Source organism: Sminthopsis crassicaudata, chromosome 2, assembly GCF_048593235.1.
Source record: "Sminthopsis crassicaudata isolate SCR6 chromosome 2, ASM4859323v1, whole genome shotgun sequence".
Lineage (NCBI taxonomy): Eukaryota > Metazoa > Chordata > Mammalia > Dasyuromorphia > Dasyuridae > Sminthopsis > Sminthopsis crassicaudata.
The window spans coordinates 43107485-43117958 of NC_133618.1; the positions used below are offsets into that span (position 1 = coordinate 43107485).

General features: G+C 42.7%; 1 protein-coding gene across 2 annotated transcripts; it reads right to left on the bottom strand.

The window, feature by feature from the left end:
• Positions 1 to 812: 812 nt before the first annotated feature.
• CHST6 (carbohydrate sulfotransferase 6) lies at positions 813 to 10255 on the bottom strand. Of its 2 annotated transcripts, XM_074285014.1 has the most exons (2): positions 10138 to 10255; positions 813 to 2578 (listed from the first exon to the last, which is right to left on the bottom strand). In XM_074285014.1, exon 2 carries the CDS (start codon positions 2537 to 2539, stop codon positions 1343 to 1345), a length of 1197 nt encoding a protein of 398 aa, XP_074141115.1. In that variant the 5' UTR covers positions 2540 to 2578; positions 10138 to 10255; the 3' UTR covers positions 813 to 1342. The 2 variants fall into 2 exon arrangements, with proteins under 2 accessions (XP_074141115.1, XP_074141114.1); XM_074285013.1 differs by lacking the exon at positions 10138 to 10255 and having other exon boundaries at positions 813 to 2737.
• Between the last annotated feature and the right edge of the window lie 219 nt (positions 10256 to 10474).

The window sequence follows — 10474 nt, forward strand, 5'->3', positions numbered from 1 at the left end:
CTGCTTTTGAGTTTTGTTTTTTTTTAAGTCCTGTCTGATTCTTTTATATCCCATTTGGGGTTTTCTGGGCAAAGATACTACACTGTTTTGCCATTGCCTTCTACAGCTCATTTGACAGGTGAGGAATTGAGGCAAACAGGATTAAATGACTTGTCCAGGGTCATACAACTAGTATCTGAAGCCGAATTTGAATTCACAAAGAAGAGTACCTTCCAACTCCAGGCCTGCAATTCTATCCACTGGGCCACTTAGCTGATCTCACAACTTTCAAGTGTCCATCCTGGCAACGAGGTCAGCAATCTATCCACTACTCCACAGTACAGACAGGATAATTTGAATGCCATTAAAAATGACAAATACAAAGAACACAAATAAATATGAGAAGACATGAAATAGCAAAGAAAAGAAGTTAGAACTAGCAATGCAATTCATATATTGACTAAAGCTACATAAAATATATACATAAAAGACATATGCCAATGAACAAAGACATGGTGTGGGGACAGAGGGGAAATGACTAAATAATACTTTTATATAGAGGCAGCTGGTGGTGCAGTGCCAAACTTAGAACTGGAAAGATCAGAATTCGAGTCTAGCCTCTGATAGTTAGTAGTTGTATGACTGAGAAAGGAGCTATTAAACCTTTCTTAGCCTCAGCTGTGAAAGGAACTACTTAACTTTTCTTATTCTCAGTTTCCTCATCTGTAAAATAGAGATGATAATAGTACCCATCTGCCAGGATTTGGCAATTGAATGAGATAACGAATGAGACAACATATAACATAAAAAGTTCTTTACAAACCTTAACTCTATAATTGCCAGTTACTATTATTTATTGGACATGAAAATGGGTTCATTATTGAAATGATTTAAAATATGTGTTCAATTTTTTCATTCATCAAAGTTAAATTTATAATTAAAATACATCATATAACTCATCCCTTCCTCCTCTCCCCATGCTACAGCTAGATAGATTGGCCAGGATCAGGAGAAAGAGGATGAGGACTGGTAGGAAGAAAATAAAAGATTTGGTCCACTGAAAAGTAACCAAAGAAAAATTATAATAAAGAGAGAAAAATCAATGGTGTTTTGGAACTTAAAAATATCCATTCAATTATAAATCAATTGGGTATTATTTGTATAAAACTGTTCCCAGCATTAGCAAATCTGAGTATTAGTGGAGAAATCCTCATCCATTGTCGAGATCATCCAGTTTTTCTCTCGAAGATGGCCCCTCCTTCCATTTAGGCAACTAGGGAACAATCCAGGTAGCTGATGATTTTACAACGTGCATAAATAAAAGCTTCCCAGGGGCCCAGGAAGTGCAGACCGGCTTTGAGTCCTAATTTTCTCCAGCATCAGAGGATGCAAAGGAGGTCCACCTGAATTTGCTCTTTCCCTGGGGAAGCACTAAATCCAAAGTGAGGTCCTTCTGTTCCTTCTCAGAGTCAACCGGCCGGTACCCCAGCACCCTCAGGGCCCCGGCACACAGCTCTTGTACCCTGTGGATCTTTGGGAAGGGGAGAGCTTGGCGCCAGGCCTGGGAGACGTTGAGAGCGTCTCGAGAGGTGATCTGGAAGGCCTCTTTAAGCTGACCAGGCCCCTGGCCGTGCGTAATGTTGTAGATCCAGCCCTCCAGCTGCGGGGTGATGCGAAGGCCAGCGAAGTCATACATGCCTCGGATCTCGACCAGTGGGTTCCGCACCAAGTCCTCAAAGCGCACCAGGCGATAGCGGCCCTGCAGAAAGGGCGGTGGCTTCTGCATGGCCACCTCGGTGATGCGCACGTGGCTACGACACACCTCCTGCACCACCCGCAGCCCGGGGTCGGCTTCCACCCACGAACCGTTGGTGCCCAGCACGATGCCGTTGTCCCGTGCCAAGGCCTTGGCCGACTGCTCTCGGGACTTGAGCACGGCTCGGGGATCCCGGACCAGGTGGATGATGTGCAGGTTGAGGGAGGGGTCGGTCAGCAGCGGGTACAGAACCTGCAGGTTGAAGAAGCGTACCTCCTTGAGCACCACGTGGCTGTAGGAGCGGCAGGCCTTTGCCAGGGCCTGGAAGGGCTGCTGCCCACAACGGCTCTTACAGGCAGCCTCAGTCGTGATGTCCTCTCTCCGGAAGGCGCTGCAGGCTGGCGGGGAGCACAGGGCTCTGCTGACAGCCCACTGGAAGAGGTCCGACAGGGTTCGGTACCAGGGCAGGTAGGCGCTGAAGACGTTCATGTCACAGAGGAATACGGAGCGCACCAGGTCCCGCACAGCCATGTGGAGCACCTCAGCGTTGCTCTTGGAGAGGGTCACCCACACGTGCCAGGCCGGCTCCATCAGGTAAAAGACGTCCGGGTGCTGGCTGAAGAGCTGGCCCACAAAGGAGGAGCCCGAGCGCCAAGAGGACAGGATTAGCACGTGGACGTGGGCCGGCTTCTCCTTGAAGGAGGGCAGCAAGTGGTTGTGGTGTGTACACAGGTAGAGCAGGAGGCCCGTCTGGACTATGAAGAGGACAGCCATGGCACTGCTGGAAATGCGTGGCCAAGCCATGGTGCCACAGGGGCCAGGAAGACCACAGGCACAGATGGCCTGCAGAAGAAATAAGGGCCAGTCAGCCTCCAAAGCCATCTCATGCCCCCTTATCCTTAACCCAACTTCTTAGGGAAGTTTAGGATCAACCCATCATCTCCAGGGCTGCCTGGCACCCGGAGCACATCATATTCCTTTCCTCCCCTTTACCTTACCTTTACCTGTGACTGAGAGAGAAGTTACCTAATTGTCCAAGTCTACTGGAATGTATGATCTATGCTGTTAGTATAGATATTATTTTGTGTTATATTGCTATATTATCTATACTGTTAGTAAAGAAAACCAATCCACATAAAGAAGAGCCTAACAATTCATAACTGCATTTAAATTAGAATGAAGAAAGTAAATGCCATTTAAGAGGAGAGAGTAAGGCCCAGAAAAGCATCCCAGAAACTATTCCTAAGAAAACACTAGGGACATGAGTACCATAGAAACTCAGTCCTTAACAAGAATATACATTTTTTATGGTCTGTAATATATTTTATGATTTTTATTTAATTAAATTTTAATATAATTTAATATATTTTTAATTTAAAATATTCATTTTAATTATTATACTTCTTTTTTCTAGTAAATTTATTTATTTTTAATACACATTACTTTATGAATCATATTGGGAGAGAAAAATCAAAACAAAAGGGAAAAATCATGGGAGAGATTAAAAAAAAACAACCCCCCCCAAAAAAAGTGAATATAACATGTGTTGATTTACATTCAGTCTCCTTAGTTCTTCTTCTGGATGCAGATGGCATCTTCTGTCCAAAGTCTATTGGGTTTGCTTTGGATCACTGACCCACTGAGAAGAACCAAGTCTTTCATACTTGATTATTGCACATTGTTGCTGTTACTGTGTACAATGTATTCCTGGTTCTGCTTGTTTCGCTCAGCATCAGTTTATGTTGTTATATTTCTTTTAGAACATACTGTCTCCCCAATAAATGAGAGTATAAACTGCATAAGATCAGGGAAACGTGTTCTCTTCTCTACTCAGAGGGGTCCTTGGACACAGAAATGATACTCAATAAACTTGATTAATTTAAATGAGTAGAATTCATTAGTTCTACAAGATGAATAAAGGAATGAATGAGTTGGAAACATAAAAATGAGTTCTTTGCCCAGTTTCAACTCCCTGAGCTAACTAACTTGCAAAGGAGTAGGGGATAACTGAAGTCCTAGCTTACCTTGACCATGTGGTATAGGAAGAATTATTGTATTCTCATCTCTGTTCCATTTTAGGTCAGGCTCTCAGCCTTCCCTCTGCCATTTCTATCACTCAGTTGTGTCATGTTAACCAGGTGCTTCAGTGAATAGAGAATGCACCTGGAATCAAAGAAACCTAAATTCAAATCCAAGCTCAGGTATTTAAAGCACTTTAAAGCACTGCATGGATGTTATTTGCTATTATTATATAGGGCTCCTGTTTCTTAAAGTCTTCCAAACATGCTATATTTAATCCAAACTCCTAGCTAGCTCTCCTACCATTTCTGTCTTTCCCTCTCCAAATTCTGCTTATCCTTCAGGAATCAATTCATGTCTCATCTTCCCTGTGAAACCCTTCCAGATCATTACAACCTTCGATGAAGTATTATTTTCCTTTTCTTACAAAGCTCTCCATTTAGGACATAATCATATTATCTTACAATGTTTATTTAACCATGTCACGTGTGTATGTTTCGGCTTTTCAACTAGTTAGTGATCTTGGAGACAGGCACTGTCTTCTTTGATATCTCCCTTAACACAATACTTGGTATGAAGTATGCATTCAATAAATATTTGCTTCTCTTTAGTTTTATCAAAACTGCCCTGTCTACTAATCATCCAATCTAATGTCCTTTTTTAAATTCTCTTCCTTGACCTCTCTGCAGCCTTTGATCCTGTTGATCATCCTCTTCTTGATGTTCTCTTTTCTCAAAGTTTTTGGGACACCAGCGTCCTGGTTCCCCTCTTATCTATCCCTCTCCTCCTTTCATCTCTTTTGCTAGATTCTCTTCCAGATTGGGTCCATGATATCTCACAGGATACTACCCTGGACATTCTTCTCTTCTCCTTTTATATCACTTCACTTGGGGATCTCATCAGTTCCCTTGGGTCTAATTACCACCCCTGTGCTGATGAGTCTATCCTACCCTAACCTTCCTACTGATCTGCAATCTTTCAATTTCACATTTCTGCCTTTCAGACATCTCAGACTGGATTCCAATAGTCATGTCTAAATTTGGCCTTGTATTTTTTCTCTAAACTCTCTCCAGCTTCTATTTTCCCTGTTACTTTGGAAGACAACACCATCCTCCCAGTCCCTTTGGCTCACAGTCTGAAAGTCATCCTTCACTATCTCCCAAAGCCCATATACAATCTTTTGCCAAGGGGTTCTATTTCATCTTTGCAATAGCTCTTGAATATGCCTTCTTCTCTCCATGGACACTGATGCCATCCTGGTGTAGGCCCTCATCACCCACACTTGGACTATTGAAATAACCTGCGGTTAGGCCAGTCCACTTCTAGTCTCTTCCCCACTCTTCCCAAAGCACAAGTCTGATCACATCAGCTCATTCATTACTCAATATCCTCAAATGACTTCTGTCATCTCCAGGATCAAATATAAAATTCTCTGTGTGGCCTGAAAGGCCCTTCTGAAACCAGCCTTCTCTTAAACCTTCCTCCCCAACATGAACTCCTGATCCAGTGACATTGATTTCCTAGTTGGCTCTCCATCTTTCAACTCTGAGCATTTTCTCTGTCTCTCATGCCTGGAAAGCTCTACTTCCTCATTTCCATCTACTGGCTTTCCTGGCCTCCTTTAAGACCCAACTAAAATCCCATCTTATACACAAGCCTTTCCCAACTCCTCTTAATTTCACTGTCTTTCTTCCTTTAATTATTTTCTATTTATCCTGCACATAACTTGTTTGTACATTTGTGTTTGCCTGTCATCTTCCCCCTATAGGATGTGAAATCCTTAAAAACAGGTACTGTCTTTAACTTTTTTTTGTACTTCCAGTGTCTAGCACAGTACCTGGTTCATAGTAGGTGCTGAATAAATATGTATTTGACAATTGAACTGACTTGTCGCATTCTGTTGGAAACAGCGCTGGCTTTGAAAACAGAGACCAGTGTAACAATTTTCCTCTCTGAAGCCAGTTTTCTCATCTGTTAAATGAAAGGATTAGACCAAATCATCTCTAAGTTCTCTTATAATTATAAATCTATAATACTAGAAAGCCAGAGATACTACACTTAGTAAGTTAGAGGGTGAGAAATAGAAAGGGGAAATAGTCCTTTTATTTAACAGCAAAAGGATTCCTATTTAGCCAGACTTGTAAAACTTTAAAGCATCTTCCAAACAACATTCCTCGCCATTATTCTCACCTAGGAGATAGGGAAGCGGTGAGATAGTGCTCCTCCTATTTTATAGATGGGAAATTTGAGTCATGGAAAAAGGGTTGATTTTTGATAAGCAACAGCTTGAAGAGCAAATCTGTGAATTTTTCTTCCTAAAACTCGAGACAGCTAGATGGTAAAAGTAGGATCAAGAAGCCTTGAACTCAAATCTAGCCTCAGATACTAGTTATTACCCTAGCAAGTCACTTATCCACCTGCTTGGGTTTCCTCATCCATAAAATGGTGATAATAACAGCACCTACATCTCAGAGTTTTTGTAAAGGTAAAATGAGATATTTATAAAGCACTTAGCAAACCTTAAGGTGTTACATCAGTGCTAGCTGTTATTATATTAGAGACTCCCTTGTTCCTCAGTAAAGCTCTGCTCTTGTCAGTTTCTATGGTTCTGTCTGTCTCTTTGAGCCCTGGCTCAGAATCTGAGGGAGTGGAATACAATGCATGCTGGACTCTGATTTCCCTCATCTTGGTGTCAGTGGGCAGGTAGATCTCCTAGTTCAGGAGTTCCAAAGCTTAGAGAAGGAGGAGGATTGAATCTAAGAAAGCAGCAGCCTCTAAAGGTCATAGTAGGAGCAAATCACTATCCAAAGTGGGCTATGCCAATAAGACTAAGGAATAAGGAGAAAAAGAAAAGAGGGATAGAAGAGGAAGACAGAAAAGAAAGTGGGAAGAAAAGATGGAATAGAGTCAGGAAGCCAAGGGGGAGTAGGTGGAATGAAGCAGGAGAAAAAGTTGCTTAAGATGAGGTAGTGTCAACCCAATGGCTTTGGGTGCCACTAAGACCCACCCAATCTTTGTCTCTAAGAAATCTAATGGAAAGAGGATTTTTCTATGCCAGGAAGCTGGGAGGAATCAGAGATCTGTAAGGGTTAGCCAGGAAGTAGGGCTCAGTAAAGACAGAAGAGGGATATTACTGCAGGTCTAGGTTACAGACTTATTGAAAAGAAAATGTAAAGAAAGTCTCTGGTAGGACAGTCTTTGGTGTTTGGTTGGGAGTACTGTCCCCTTTCCTTCCTTGAATAATTTCTTTATAGACCTTATCTACGGCAGCTGGATACAAATAGATTTCTCCTTCTAGCTACTCTTTCTAATTCTGATGTTTATTTAGGGCCTAAGAAACAAATCTCTGGCCACTAAAAATCCTAGAGAGAGGGATAACTCATCCTAAACAGCAACATTCTTCTACTCTTCCCCCTTCTCTCTACTCAGTACACACACACACGCAAATCAGTGCCCAGGATCCATGATCCAATGTCCACAGATGCAGATACTGCAGTACCAGATTCAGAAGTCAGCATACCAGAACTGTCTCCTTCTTAGCTCTGGCACTTGTCTCAGTGGCTTGAAGTAAGACTTTCTCTTTCCTTTTTCTGGGTGTCATTTTTCCCATTATTGGGAAATTTTGCTTTCCTTACCTATTTCTCCCACTTTATTACCTTTCCCAACCTGACCTTCCTTCCTTATGTAGAGATTTTTTTCAGGATCCCAATCAACATTTGTAAGATCTCTTTAAAGTATGTATGGATATAAACCATATTGTTTTGAAATTTCATTTCCAGTGAAACCTGGTATACAGAAACATCAAGAAAGTCTCTTTAAGTGTCCATAAGCCACTCTGCTTTGGCTGACACAGCTCCCAAGGTAAGCTTGTTTCAAGAACTGCTAACCCTCCTAGGACCACAGTTCTTGAATCTCCCCTTATTAATTCCACACTTCCTGGTGGGAAACTTACAGAATTGTTATTTATGGTTGATTCCCTTCACCCAACATAGCAACCTGGGAAAAAGTGCTGACCATGTATATCATTGCTATGAACTAAAGAGAAAGCACATGGGGCACCCCTCGAATGCACCAGGATTCAGTTCTGGACACTTAGATGGTTTCATGAAGATCCATCCAATCTATGTAAAATGCCCAGGGAGAAGTAACAGCCTTGTCCTACTTTGGGAGTGAAGGGGATTAGACTGGTACTTGATAGTATAAACAGGAATAGCCTTAGTCATATTTTTAGATGAAATCTAATTAGCCCAGTCTTGGGGCTGGTTCTTTTCTGTAATTCATCCTTCTAGCCACCTTAACCAGTTCTGGCATCTTCCCCATTTCTACACTGAGCAGTGTGGCTCCTACACAAATATTTCCATTCTCATTAAAATATAAAAAAGTTTATGTTGTGCCAGTAATAATGAGTGCACACACATGAGCTGGGAAAAAGAAAGAAGGAAAGAAAGAAAGAAAGAAAAAAAGAAAGAAAGAAAGGAAGAAAGAAGGAAAGAAAGAAGGAAAGAAAGAAGGAAAGAAGGAAAGAAGGAAAGAAAGAAAGAAGGAAAGAAGGAAAGAAGGAAAGAAAGAAAGAAAGAAGAAAGAAAGAAAGAAAGAAAGAAAGAAAGAAAGAAAGAAAGAAAGAAAAGAAAGAAAGAAGAAAGAAAGAAGGAAAGAAGAAGGAAAGAAAGAAGGAAAGAAGGAAGAAGGAAAGAAGGAAAGAAGGAAAGAAGAAAGAAAGAAAGAAAGAGAAGAAAGAAAGAAAGAAAGAAAGAAAGAAAGAAAGAAAGAAGAAGAAGGAAGGAAGGAAGGAAGGAAGGAAGGAAGGAGAAGGAAGGAAGGAAGGAAGGAAGGAAGGAAGGAAGGAAGGAAGGAAAGGAAAGAAAGAAAGAAAGAAAGGAAAGAAAGAAGGGAAGGAAGGAAGGAAGGAAGGAAGGAAGGAAGGAAGGAAGGAAGGAAGGAAGGAAGGAAGGAAGGAAGGAAGGAAGGAAGGAAGGAAGGAAGAAAGGAAAGAAAGAAAGAAAGAAAGAAAGAAAGAAAGAAAGGAAGGAAGGAAGGAAGGAAGGAAGGAAGGAAGGAAGGAAGGAAGGAAGGAAGGAAAGAAAGAAAGAAAGAAAGAAAGAAAGAAAGAAAGAAAGAAAGAAAGAAAGAAAGAAAGAAAGAAAGAAAGAAAGAAAGAAAGAAAGAAAGAAAGAAAGAGAGAAAGAAAGAAAGAAAGAAAGAAAGAAAGAAGAAAGAAAGAAAGAAAGAAAGAAAGAAAGAGAAAGAGAGAAAGAAAGAAAGAAGGGAAGAAGGAAGAAGAGAGAGAGAGAGAGAGAGAGAGGAGAGAGAGAGAGAGATGGAAGGAAGGAAGAAAAGAAAAGAAAATGAAATAAATGATTTTGAAGATTCATTCCTGTGGAAAGTAAAATCCTCATGGACAAGTAACTTGTAATTTGTCTTTGTGTTTTCAGAGGAGGCACTCATAATAACTTATTGAATTGGCAGCCATCTCTAACTGTAGTAATGCCACAGTCTCCTTGAACTGCCCTACCTCAGTCATTCTGCCCCAAACCTCAGGCTATCATGCCACCCTTCTCTCTTGATCATCAGAATAATTGATAAGAATAAAAGATCTTATATTTTAGAATATCAGATAATCTTCCCATCTCCAGTGCCTCCCCAGCATGTCATCCCCATTTGCTCCCCATTATATCAATGTTTCTGTCTCCCTATAAAGAATCTCTATCTCACATTCGAGACTAGATACTTGGAGACCAGAGTCGGATCCAGTCAAGTGACTTACTCTCCAATAAATTAAATTATTATAACTCTCTAATCTTTATCTTGCCTCAGTTTCTCCAGCATTACATAACATCCTACCCATTCTTTTGTAATTCTAAGAAGTAGAATGTATGGACAGTCCCTATCATTAAATACCCAAACCCTCCTATATATTTACAGCCATCGTAGCTGTGGGCTCTCTTTCCCCAAATGAACGGATTAGGAGGGAAAGACTGGGGCATTCTCCAGGTATGGCAAGGACAGAACTCCAGAACTCAGAGATGGAGAGATTCTGGATTATGGGAGAGCAGGGAGAAGGGAGAGGATCTTAGTGGACCCAGAGACTGAAGAAGGCTCTTGGTCCTTAAAGGGGAGCAGAGAGAGCAATCAGAAGGTCCCAGAAGCACAAGGAGAAGCGATCTTGGGATAGAGGGAAATAAAGTGACGAGGGAGAGGTGCCAAAAGGCTGTCCCGAGACTCCGGGCGCCCGGGGGACAGGCACGTGAAGGTGCCTGAAGTGAATCCGAGAGGAGGGATCCCGGGGACCCCGGAGGCTGCCGCTCCTCCTGGATGAGCGATGGGTGCCCGGTACCGGGAGGTGCGCTGACCCCTCCACCCCAGTCCCAGCACTGCAGCCGTACCTGCTTGTAGCCCCGGGCTGCACCCCTCTGCTCTTGCCTCCACTGACGGGAACCGGGACGCCGTCTCTGCCGTCCCGGAGCTCAGCTAGCACAAGTGGCTCCCAGACGTGGCCGCGGCACCGGCCGGGAGGGGCGGGGACAGGAGGCAAGGGAAGCCTGAACCCCTCCCTGCTCCTCCACCCCCTGTCACCCCCCCACACGCCAGCCCACAGCGAGACGGGGGTGGGATTCAGCCGGGGCAGTGAGGGGACCGAGGGCGGCAGTGCTGGACAGATCACCTAGTCCAAATTTGTAACTGAGGAAACTGAGGCCGAAGGAGGAAAAAGTGATTGGCAAA